Here is a 13456-nt window from a genome sequence, read left to right as displayed (position 1 = left end):
AACATTTGTATCCTTGGAAACCCTGTGGGGTCAGTATGAGTTGGAGTCAACCCAATGGCAGTGAGTTTGGTTTGGTTTTGGTCACTGCCACTCCTCCAATTCAAACCGCCATCTTCTCACCACCTACATTACCTTTTAGTCCCGTGACTGGTTTTTTCCTGCCTGCCTTCTTGCCCCCTCCAGTCCATTCTTCACTGAGCAGTCTGATTAATCTTTCTAAAATATAAACTTGATTATGTCCCAATTTCCCAGTGTCCTCAGAATAGCAATCCAAACTCCTTAGCTATCATACAAAGGCCCTTATAATCTCATCCATGCTCAAAGATAGCTGTAGCTTCATCTCACGCCACCTGTATTCTTCGGGAGCTTTCCAGAGGCCAGGAATGATGTCCTTTATCTTACAGGTTTTCATAAAATAACCATTTTTACTTAAAACTTCTTCCTTTATCATAGCACTGAGTCTTAAATACTTGAAGGGACTAGACCAGGACATAGACCCAAGTGACAGACTCAGAGTGTTCTCAGAGTTGCTCCTCTACTTCAGCTTAAGCCGTTGTTCTTAGGTCTACTGTATCTGCCTGAGTGTCTTAAATGATGAGGTCTCCCCCAGAAGGCTCCTCAGATCTCCACAGTAACAGACTTTTGGCAAGCCCACCTGGTTAATTTACTATATGTGTGTGAATCCTAGCAGCAGCTGCATAGAGGCTCGGACTGGATCCTCTGCGATACAACTGCAAAGGTGACTGGGCTTCTGCACTTGGCGAACCCGTTGCCTGGAACACTCTTCTGCCAGATAGCCACATGGTACAAACCTCATTCCCTTCAGTCCTTCAGGGAAGCCTACCCTAATTGCCCTGTCTAAGGTTTCAAACTACCATTTCCTCCTGCCCCTTCACTTTTTTTTTTTTTTTTAATCAAAGCAGCTTCTTTTATTTGTGACACTGTTTTTTGAATGATAGATAGTTTTGAGTCTTAGCAGATGCAAGGGAAAATGGCAAACAAAAGAATTTATGTACCACTGATCCATCTGACCAAAGCACTCTTCCAAATTAGCTGGTCTCTGCTATGTTTACTGTCTATCTATGTATCTATTGGTCTGTCATCGATCTAGATATATTTAATTTTACCATGTTCTAAGTTCAACCATCCATGAAAATATCTCCACTTTCCTGAAAGCACTTCAAGGAATGGAATGAAGAGTGAGTAGTGTCAATATTGCTGCTGGACCCACTGATTAACTCTAATAGCACTTGCATAACTGCAGTACCATTCAATGCAGTTCCATGCATTTACTCATTTAAGTTTCATGCTAATTCTGAGATAGATAGTATTACTTTCCCTATTTAAACAATGAGGAAGGTAAGGCTCAGAAAGGTTAAACAGCTAATTAGTGGCTGAACCAGGTTCTTCTTCACATAATCCTCTGATATTTTATATCCTTCTTTCTTCCTTACATTTTCTCTGTAACACTTAACCACAGTCTAGCAAAATATATACTTTATACATTTTATTTGTTTGTTATCTGTTTCCCCCACTAGAAGGTAAGTTGCATGAAGGAAGAGATTATCTACCTCTGTGTCCCCAGCACTGGAACAGTTCTGGGGAGGATAGAGCAGGTACTCAGTAAGTATTTGCTACCTGAGGAAGGAAAGAATGCTTAACAGCACATTAACATGATTAATCTGAGAAATACCTGGGTATTAACTATCTTACATTATCCATGACTGAGAGAAAAAATCCTCCTATGGGATATCTACCAAACAGTTAGTTCACTTAAGGAATGCTCAGTTCCTTAAAAGAAAAAGAAAGTTATTGGTTCCAGAATGATGTACATACATTGCCTCTGCTTTTAAACTAGTTTCTGCAGGGCTACTGCTTTGTCTCATTTAGGAAAAATGTGATGAGGGAGTGGCGCATTTCTTGAGCTCTTTTGAATCCCTAAGGCTGAAGAGAAATATTTGGCTTCAGGACTTCTTGGCCATAAGGGGGGAAAAAATGTATGCTAATTATTCTATTATTTAATACTACAGAGTCTGAAGTTTATATGGAGGATAACATGTGTGCACCACAGCAAGAGCTGATAAGCCTTAGCTTAGCAGCCTTAGCTTAGCAGCCTTAGCTGCTAAGCACATACACATACGATCTGTATAGATCTAGTGCCCACTGTCATTTTAGAGTGGATTTCAGATCATTTCTATGATATATTAGTTTGAAATAGATAAAAATTTAAGTGGAATAAACTGCTAATAGCTTTTTGTAGAATAAACTTGAATATTTTCCTAACAAATGTTCAAACAATAAACATCCATGCAACATGAATTTGGTTCAGGTAGGCATTTGTCTCCTCTAACATAACTGGGTCTGCTTAGTTTTTGCAGAGTAATCTCTTAGAAGAATTTATTTATTTATTTTATTGCACTTAAGAAGGTGGCCTTTCATGAGCCTGATGGTTTAACTTTCAGCTCCATTGCTGTCAATGGGAGCTGTAAAATTCTAGTCTTTGGAAGCAGTTGCAGTAGGAAATGTAGGTATCAAAGAAAGACTTGACTCTCATTTTGCCTTGCTTGTAGACTGTTGAGACCCCGCTCAGTGTGCAGAAGCAAACCCACAATTAATCATTCATTCATGCAAACCTTCAGACAAATCGTTCTTCTCTCCTTCTATATATGACCTTTTCCTCTTTACTACCTTATTTTTTAAAATATCAGTAATAAATCCAGAAACCTCAGAGACAAAGACTGATTGTTTTTCTTTTTCTATATACAGATGTAAAACTTTTACATTGAAAATACATGGCATAAACAAAGTTAAGAAAACAAATCATAAGCTAGGAAAAATGCAATATATGAAAACTAAAACATGTCAAAGGTTGGAAAAGGAAGTCCATAAAAGATGAAATACAGATGTGAAAAGGAGATATTTTATTAGGTAGGTAGATACTTAAAAAAAATCAACAATGTACATTAGTCAGGTGGGTTTGGGAAAATGAATGCTCTCATATACTGCTGGTGAAAACAAATTAATATGGTTGGGAGTAATTTGCCAGTAGGAGACTGAAGCCTAAAACTGAACATACCATTTGACCCAGGTTTTTCAGTCCTAGAAAGAAATCTTAATGAGATCATCAGATAGATAGATACAAAAATGTATTTTCAAGGGTATTCTTCCAAGTATTATTTATAGTAATAAACAGTTGAAAATCACTTAATTGCCCATCTTTAGGGATGCTGGTTAAATTCCTTATAACTATATAATGATATATGTTGCCATTCCAAATAAATATGAGTGCTGTATTTATTATAATGGAAATATATTCAGAACACTATAAGACAATATATAGACTGAATCCCATGTTCAGTGGATTTAGACAGATATATCCATATATATGTATTGTTGTTGTTATGTACCGTTGAGTCAGACCCAACTCATAGCCACCCCTCCTTGGGTTTCTGAGGCGGTATCAGTATGGAAGTAGATTGCCCAACCGTCCTTCCAAGGAGTGGCTGGTGGGTTTGAACCACCAGCCTTCTGGTTAGCAGTCAAGTGCCTTAGACACTATACTACCAGAGCGGGGGAATAATACCCACCAAAATATTCAAAGTGGTTTCCTTTAGGTAACAAGATTATCAATGATTTTCGTATTCATCTTTATACCCTTATGTAATTTCTAATTTTTTACAGTAAGAATGTTTTGGTTTTGCATTCAGAAAAAGTAGAATGCTGCTTCCATTCTAAGCGTCGACAGCATCCTTGCCTGCGGTAGCGGCATTGGCCATTTCCCCCTGTGTGACTCCATCTTGCTCCTCCACTTTCTTATCTGTTCAGTTTCTGATTCTTCTTAGGACATATGTTGTCTTTTAATTTTAGTTTCATGCAAATTTCGGTTTAATTTTAGTTCCGTATCTTCCTCTCACATGTAAAGAGTGGCTTAATTCGTGATTTTTCCCCATCCTAAATCTCCCCACTTCATCCCCAAATGAACTGCCAAGTTTTGTCTATTGTACTTCAGATAAGAGTCTCACATACAGTTTCACCTTTTCATGCTCACTGTTACCATCTTAATCTAAGCTGTCAGTGTTTCATAATGAGATCTATACAGTATCCTATTATCTGCCTTCCAAATAAATCTGGAGACTTTCCCTGCTAGCTTTTTCTTCACACTGCTGCCCAGTATTTTCCTGAAAACACACCGAATTCTATTATTCCCTTGCATTTCTGTTGGTTTTCAAATACCTATAGGATATATGTGAAGCCATGCACAACCAGACTCTCTTGTTTTCCTCCTTGTATCCCAGCCACACTAACTTCTTCCATTCCTAGAATAAAGATTTCTCTTGTGGTCCTTGCCTTTGCATACACTCTTCCTTCTTCCTGTGCGTCTCCTCCTCTAAAAATTAGGGAATGTATTTGTTTTTCAACACCCAGTGCAAATATTATTTCCTCTAGACAGCCTCTGCTGACTCCCCCTGGTGGAGTCATGAGACCTTCCTTTGTCCACATTCTTACTGTATTTTTATTTAAATCTGTTTATGTAGTGGCCTCCCAACAAACAGGGAGGCTGCTACTTGAAGTCAAAGACTGCTTTCCAGCCATTGATATATCCTGGCTTGTGGTAGAAGCCCAAGTATTCACTGCACCTATGCCAAATACATTTGTCACTATGACCTGTGGTTCTCATTTGGGAAGTACACCTAGTCCTCACTTAGCGACATGGTTAGGTTAAAAGACCAAGTCATTATGTGAAAACTGGCATCATGTGAAAATGGAGGATGACTACAGCGTTACATAACTGCCAACTTACATCGTTACATAACTGCCAAACCACTGATAACCAGCCAAGCTGATACAGAACCTTAACCATCACATCTAGTGTTACTTTTGCTTCACACCTCAGCAGTCATTATTGCCACAGGTATGTAGTTAATGTGCAATGTAGTCAGACAGTAGATTTTTTACTATTGTGACTTGAAGGCACATAACAACAACAACAATATAAATGTGAAATGTCAGATAACAAGATAGTTGATAAGTCAAGAGTAGGTATAATTTCTTGTTTTTAAGTGTTTAATTATGGGAGCTTTCAAGACTAAATAAGTATTCTGATCCCTTCTATTGTCTTCCTTTCCTTAGGCTTCAGATGATGAGTCTTACATCAGTGATGTGAGTGATAATATATCTGAAGACAACACCAGTGTTGCAGACAACATTTCTCGGCAAAGTATGCATCAATTGAGCTTCCACATTATTCTTCTATATACCAAATTACAACTCTGTTGACTTAATTAAATCATTTTCTTCCCCTCACTAGTTGTTCTGTTTACAGCTGATTGTTGAGTAGTTTATATATTTGTAAAATCTGTTGAGGTAGATGGTTGAAAAGTACATTAAGTAGATGGTTAAGAGCAAAATTTTACTTCTTGTTCACACTAAAAATTTTCATCCTTCTTAAATAAATTTAAAATTTTTCATTTAACTTCTCTTAAATAATATTTGAAAATATTTAAAATCTTGTGTTAAAGACTTTACACTGATACTTGTATAGTTGTTAGCAACCTTATACTGAAATAATGCAGTTTATTCTTAAGGGAGTATGATGAAGACTTAAAAAACATACTCCATTGGAAGGGTTATTTCCCTCTGATTTTATGAAATCTGAAAAGCAAAGTATTTTTCATTGTGATTCTCATCTTTCTCCATCTTCCAGTTCTCAATGGGGAGCTTACAGGAGGGGCCTTCCGAAATGGGCGCCGAACGTGCCTCCCAGCTCCCTGTCCTGACACCAGTAACATCAACCTGTGGAATATCTTGAGGAACAACATTGGTAAAGACCTGTCTAAAGTCTCCATGCCTGTGGAGCTAAACGAGCCCCTCAACACGCTGCAGCATCTCTGTGAGGAAGTTGAATACAGTGAGCTCCTAGACAAGGCCTCGGAAACTGATGATCCCTGCGAGCGCATGGTAATAAGCTTAATGCCATACAACAGTGCCCTTCAGAGACTTGTCAGCCCTAGTCCAGGGAAAGCCAGAATTCACTAGGATGATTTATTTGGAGGCATATATATGATGATATATATGATATACATTGGAGCCATGGTTTGTTGTGTGTGTGTGTGTGTGAGAGAGAGAGAGAGAGAGAGATTTGGGTGAAAGTTTACAGAGCAAATTCACTTTCCATACAGCAGTTCACATATACTTTGTCTCATGACATTGACCACAATTTACCACAATGCAACAGCTCCCCTCCCACTTCCTCCTGATAGTTTCCTCTTCCCTGTGTCCATCCCTCCATGCACTCCTGCCCCCTGAGCTATCTCCCTGTGCATAAACAGCCCTTCCTTCTCCCATGATTGTCCTCTCAAAGGAGTGTATCTATCTCAGGTAAATGTTCAACTCATATGCCTGTTTTCTGTTTGGCTAGAAACCATAGGTGTAGGTTCAATTCCAGACCTGAAGGCAGCTAGGGACCATAGTCTCAGTGGTTCCACCAGGCTCTATCAGACCAGCAAACCTGGTCCCCCCCTTTTTTTTTTTCCAAATGATTTTTGAGTTTTGTTCCACATTGTTCTCCCTCTGTATCCAGGATCTCCTCCATAGATCCCCCTCCAAGTGGTTGACAGTGGTAGCCGGGCACCATCTAGTTCTTCTGGTCTCATAGTCATATAGGCTGCAGATCACATGGTGTACCAGTTGCTTGGACTAATTCTTTCCACAAATCTTTGGTTTTCTTCATTCTTCTTTGCTCTGGATGCAGAGAGACCCATCATTGCATCTAGATGGCTGCTTGCAAGCTTTTAAGATCCCAGTTGCTACTCACCAAGTAGGAGGTGGAACAATGTTTTGTGTAGTATGTTATGCCAATTGAGCTTGATGTCCCCTGCGACTATGGTCCCAAGCCCACAGGTTGGAGGCATGGTTTTTGCATAACAATCTTACTGCATAGTAAAGAGAGTTTGTTTGCATAAATCATGCAGGGCCAAAAAGTTTCAGATACACTTTGTGACTTATCTCTGATTTAGAAGGTTCCTAAAGTTAGGATGTAAAGGGATCATATTCCTTACAGGTTTAGCTTTGGGATCCCTGGTTAATATGCTCAGCTGCTAACTGAAAGTTTGGAGGTTCGAGCCTACCCAGAGGAACCTTGGAAGACAGTCTTGGGAATCTAATTCCAAAAGATCAGCCATTGAAAACTCTTTGGTGTGCAGTTCCACTCTGGCATGCATGGGGTCACCGCGAGTCAGAATTGACTCACCAGGAACTGGTTATCTTGCTTGTCAGCTTTTCCTAAATATCAAGATAGCCCATTTGTTCACAAACTTTGGATTGAGAAAGTAACTTCCTGTTTGTACTTTGGCCTGGGTATCTTGTATGAGTGTGGGAAACATTACCTGACCTCTGATAATCACCAGCATCACAACCCACCTTCATGTGGTGCTGTGATGGTAGAAATGTGTTCTACTTAACCATCTACCTAGCTTATTTTTCACTCAGTATGTTTAACCTACATACTGAGTTTTAGATATCTGAACTCAGTGATATTCATTAGTTTCCTAGGACTGCCATAAAAAAGTAACACAAACTGAGTGGCTTAAAACAACAGAAGTTGATTCTCTCAATGTTCAGGAGACCAGAAGCCTGAAAACAAGATGTTGTTAAGATTGATTCCTTCTGGAGCTTCTCAGTAGAAACCATCCCATGCTTCTCTTCTAGCCAAAGGTGGTTTCCAGCAGTCATTGACATTCCTTGGTTTATAGACATATTACTCCAATCTCTGCCTCCATCTTTTTATCGTCTTCTATTCTCTGTATGTCTATGTCTCTGTATCCAAATTCCCCTCTTCTTAAAAGGACACTAGTCATTGGATTAGGGCTGACCTTATTTCCAAATAAGGTCACATTCACAGGTACCAGGGATTTGGATTTCAACACGTCTTTTTAGAGGACATGATTCAATTCACAACACTCATGATCATGAAATTTGGGTGGATGTATGAGTGAAAAACACTTGACCACAATTGCTTGCTGGTTCCCATATAGGAAGCATATTTTAACTTACTTTTCCCATCTAAGTTCAAGAAGATTCTGTGCAAATAATAGAAAAAGCAAATGACATCAAATCAGTGCACACTGACATGTAGCGTGTAAAATCTAGGGTAATAAGGAACACACAGACCTGGAAATAAAATGAGAACAAACACCTGCAAACGTCCATTAATAATCAGAATATGGAATGTATAGAGTATAAATACAGGAAAATTGGAAGTTGTCAAAAATAAGAACACACAAAGTTTGATATCCTAGGCATTAGATCAAATGGATGGGTACATTTTGAATTGGATCATCATATGGTCTACTTTGCCTGGAATGACAAATTGAAAAGGAATTGCATGGTATTCATCATCAAAAAGTACATTTCAAAATATATTCTGAGGTACAACACTGTCAGTGATAGGATGATATCCATATACCTACAAGGAAGACCAGTTAATACTACTATCATTCAAATTTACACATCAGTCATTAATGCTAATGATGAAGAAACTGAAGATTACCAACTTTTGCAGTCTAAGAGTGATCAAACATGCAATCAAGATGCATTGATAATTACTGGTGAATGGCTTGTGAACGTTGGGGAAAAAGCAGAAGCATCAGTAGCTGGAAAATTGGGCCTTGGTGAGAGAAATGACACTGGAGATTACATGAGAGAATTCTACAAGACCAACAACTTACTCATTGCAAATACCTCTTTTCAACAGCATAAATAGTGATTATACACATGGCCCTCACCAGATAAAATACACAGGAATCAAATCAACTACATTTGTGGAGATGATGGAAAAGCTCAGTATCATCAGTCAAAACAAGGTGAGGGGCTAACTGTGCAATAGATCATCCATTGCTCATGTGTCAGTTCAAGTTGAAGCTGAAGAATATTTAAACAAGTCCACAGGAGCTAAAGTTTGACCTTGAATATATCCCACCTGAATTTAGAGACCATCTCAAGAATAGATTTGACTCATTGCACACTTATGACTGAAGACCAGACAAGCTGTGGGGTGACATCAAGGACATCATACATGAAGTGAGCAAAAGGTCACTAAAAGATAGGAAAGAAAGAAAAGGCCAAAATGGATGACAGAAGAGACTTGCTTTTAAAGCTGGAGTAACTAAAACAAATGGAAGAAATGATGAAGTAAGAGAGCTGAACAGAAGATATCAAAGACTGACTCAAGAAGATAAAGTAAAGTATTATAATGAAATGTGCATACAGCTGGAGTTAGAAAACCAAAAGGGAAGAAGATATTTGGCATTTATTTAGCTAAAAGAACTGAGGAAAAAATTCAGGCCTTGAGTTGCAATATTGGCAAAATATTGAATGGTGTAGGGAGCAGCAAAAGAAAATGGAAGGAATATACAGATTAACTGTACCTAAAAGAATTGGTTGACATCCAGCCATTTCAGGAGGTAGCATGTGGTAGCATATCAGAACTGATGGTACTGAAGGAAGAAGTTCAAGCTGCACTGTAGGCATTAGTGAAAAACAAGGCTTCAGGAGTTTATAGCATACCAATTGAGATATTTTAACAAATGGATGCAACACTAGAGGACCTCATGCATCTATGCCAAGAAATATGAAAGACAGCTACCTGGCCAACTGACTGGAAGAAATTCCTATTTGTGCCCATTCCAAAGAAAGGTGACCCAACAGAATGTGGAAATCATTGAACAATATCATTAATATCACACACAAGAAAAGTTTTGCTGGAGATAATTAAAAAATAGTTATGGCAGTACATCCACAGGAAACTGCCAAAAATTCAAGCCAGAGTCAGAAGAGGACAAGGAATAAGGGATATAGTTGCTGATGTTAGATGGATCTTGGCTGAAAGGAAAGAATACCAGAAAGATGTTTACATGTGTTTTACTGACTATGCAAAGACATTTGACTTTGTGGATCATAAAAAATTATGGATAATGTTTCAAAGAATGGAAGTTCCAGAACACTTAATTGTCCTCATGCAGAACCTGTACATAGACCTAGAGGCTGTCATTCAAACAGAGCAAGGAGATACTGCATGGTTTAATATCAGTAAGAGTGTGTGTGTCAAGGTTGTATCCTTTCACCATACTTATTCAAACTGTATGCTGAGCAAATAATGTGAGAAGCTGGACTATATGAAAACAACACAACATCAGGATTAGAGGAAGACTTGTTAACCTTTGATATGCAGATAACACAACCTTCCTTGCTGAAAGTGAAGATGACTTGAAGCCCTGACTGATGAAGATCAAAGACTACAGGCTTCAATATGGATTACACCTTGACATAAAGAAAACAAAAATCCTCACAACTAGACCAGTAAGCAACATTGTGATAAAGGGAGAAAAGATTGAAATTGTCAAGGATTTCATTTTAGTTGGATCCATAATCAATGCCCATGGAAGAAGCAGTCAAGAAATCAAATGACATATTACATTGGGAAAATCTAATGCAAAACACATCTTTAAAATATTAAGGAGCAAAGATGTCACTTTGAAGACTAAGATGTGCTTGAACCAGGCTATGATATTTTCAGTCCTTCATGTATGTCTGAAAGCTGTACAATGAATAAGGAAGACAAAAAAAGAATTGATAGATTTGAATTATGGTGTTGTTGAGAAATACTGAATGTACATGGACTGCCAAAAGAGCAACCAAATTTGTGTCAGAAGTACAGCCAGAACGTTCCCTTGGAAGCAAGGTTGGCAAGACTTTGTCTGATATACTTTGGTCATGTTATCAGGAGGGACCAGTCCCTGGAGAAGGGTATCATGCTTGGTAGAGGGTCAGTGAAAAAGAAAGACCCTCAACAAGATGGATGGACACAGTGGTTGCACCAGTGAGCTCAAACATGGCAATGACTGTGAGGATGGCACGGGACCTCACAGTGTTTTGTTCTGTTTTACATAGGGTCACTATGAGTCAGAACCTACTCAATGGCACCTAACAACAACATATTCTTTTCCTTTCTTAAATGTTTTAACAGGTTCTTATTGCTGCATTTGCAGTTTCAGGATATTGCTCCACCTTTTTCAGAGCAGGAAGTAAGCCATTCAACCCTGTCCTTGGGGAGACTTATGAATGCATTAGAGAAGACAAGGGATTCCGATTTTTCTCAGAACAAGTAAGTCCCATTGAACTCAGTAGAGTGTACAGTTGGAGGGAACCATCTGTTTTGGGTGGTTTTGATACCATTTAACAGAAAACTCACTTCGATAATCTGCCCGAATGTTTTTAAGTTTGCCATGTTTAAACATAACATCTTAAAAGTTACAGTTTTAGTAATTTACTTATACATTTTAAGAATAATTCACTAGTATAGATGAATGAAATGAGTAGTTTTATTTTATTGTGGCCAATATATGGTATACAAATTATTATATATAGAAGTTTTAATATTGATGACTATTGCTTTCTTATTTTTAATTACCAGGTTAGCCATCATCCACCCGTTTCTGCCTGTCACTGTGAATCAAAGAATTTTGTGTTTTGGCAAGGTTTGTATTTCAGTTATAATTTGAAAATCAACTTTATGAGTCTATGAAAAATTTTCTTATTTCTAAAAATACATTATACTCTGTTTACATTTATACTTTTTGAACTTAGAGAATATTGGCAAGTGATGCTTGTTTTGGTCACCTAGTGCCACTCTAACAGAAGATACCGCAAATGGGATGGCTTGAACAAATAAGAGTTTATTCTCTTACAATTTTGTAGGCTATAAGTCCAAGTTCAAAGTGCTAGGCTCTAGGAGCTGGAAGAAAGCCCCTTGACCTTGGACTTCAGCTCTGCCTCTTGCTCCTGGCCCACTGAAGCTGGAGGCATTTCTTCACTAAGGCAGCTACTGGTTGCTGAGGCTAACAATCCCAAGGTCAGCAAATAAAATGGCACAGTCCTGATGTTACGAAACCACATAGAAGACCATTCATTCAAATCCATTGAAAGTCCCAGGATCAGCAGAGCATCCCAGGCTGCCAAATGAAGACTTGGCTACTTGGAGGATTCAAGCATGCCAAAAAACTGGAGACCTCCCTCAAAGTTGCTTCTTATATACTGAAAGCAGACCATAGCCCTAAAGGAGCTACTCAGCTTCCAATAGATTCCACCATGGAGGTAATTACCAGTCTCACCATGGAAAATAACTACATCCAGCTGTCCAACCACTCAATCAGGCCCAGCCAAGTTGACACACAAACTTAACTACCATAATGCTGAATTAAATTTCTTGGTTTAAATATGAAACTATGTCATTTAAGAAATGAAATTGTTCATCTAGGAGGCCCAGCCTTATGGGCCAGCAGAAGTCCAGGCTAACCTTGCTAGTAGCTCAAGGTGATCACTTTACCTCATTGTCTGCATCCATACCATGGAGGTTATACAGGTTGCCTTCTTGCTTCTTGGTCTGTGCAAAGAGATTTTATTCTGAAGGAAGGCTTTACAGCATATTATTAGTGGTTACAGTCTATTTGGATTTATAAATATTGCAGTAGTCTAGTCTTTTACTCGTTGAGACTCAGGTTTGGATTGAACCCTCTACTTAATACCCAAACAAAAACAAAAAACAAACTCACTGCCATCGAGTCAATTCTGACTCATAGCGACTGCCTTTGGGTTTCCAAGGCAGTAAATCTTTACAGAAGTAGATAGCCCAGTCTTCCTTCCACAGAGTGGTTAAGTCTGAACCATCAACCTTCTGGTAAGCAGTCAAATGCCTAAGGCACTATGCCACCAGAACTCCACTTAATAAGTATCCAGTGTCTGAATAGTAAAAACTTCCATAAAAATCAAAAGTTGTAAAATGCTTTTGGAAAGGAAAAATATATGTAAATTTGACTGTTAAGTATAAATAGATCCTTCATGGTTTGAAGGGGGCTTCATTGCTCCCACAGTGATTTTTCTTATATGAATCTCCTCAACTGAAAAAACACACAAAATGAGAGAGCACTAAAACTGTACCTTATTGCAAAAAAGAAAGTACACCCCCTCCTCACTTATCAACATGGTTACATTCCAAAGACCAGATCATTTTGCAAAAATCGGCATTATATGAAAATGGAGGATGACTATATCATTACATAACTGCCAAATTACATCATTATATAAGGGCCAAACCACTGAGAATTATGACCCAGCCAAATTGACACATAATCTTAACCATCACAGCCAGCATTACTTTCACCTCATACCTTGGCATTCATTACTACCAGATGTATGTCATTAATACACAAAATAGTCAGATAGTAGATTTTTTATGTTGTTGTAAACATGAAAGTCAGATAACAAGATAGTCAACAAGTAAGGAGTAGGAGTAAATCATTTCCTGGTTATGACAAAGATTCAGAAATTTTGTGAAGATTGTATGAAGCTCCCTTAGTTTGTCAAAATGAGACAAGGCAGTTTTTATAAATCCACACGTAAA

The 13456-nt window shown here is 38.3% G+C and overlaps 1 protein-coding gene across 1 annotated transcript in view; it reads left to right on the top strand.

Moving 5' to 3' along the window:
* Positions 1–13456, top strand: part of OSBPL6 (oxysterol binding protein like 6) — a 104313-nt gene that overhangs the window by 78467 nt on the left and 12390 nt on the right. The window contains exons 16-19 of the mRNA XM_042782250.1: positions 5131–5218; positions 5705–5958; positions 11024–11161; positions 11471–11534. Of these exons, the coding sequence (XP_042638184.1) occupies positions 5131–5218; positions 5705–5958; positions 11024–11161; positions 11471–11534 (544 nt within the window). The remainder of the gene's footprint in view (positions 1–5130; positions 5219–5704; positions 5959–11023; positions 11162–11470; positions 11535–13456) is intronic.

The sequence above is a fragment of the Orycteropus afer genome, unplaced genomic scaffold (genome assembly GCF_000298275.1).
Source record: "Orycteropus afer afer isolate SDZICR_OR568_19922 unplaced genomic scaffold, OryAfe1.0 scaffold00001, whole genome shotgun sequence".
NCBI lineage: Eukaryota > Metazoa > Chordata > Mammalia > Tubulidentata > Orycteropodidae > Orycteropus > Orycteropus afer.
This window is presented reverse-complemented; position numbering and strand designations above follow the sequence as displayed.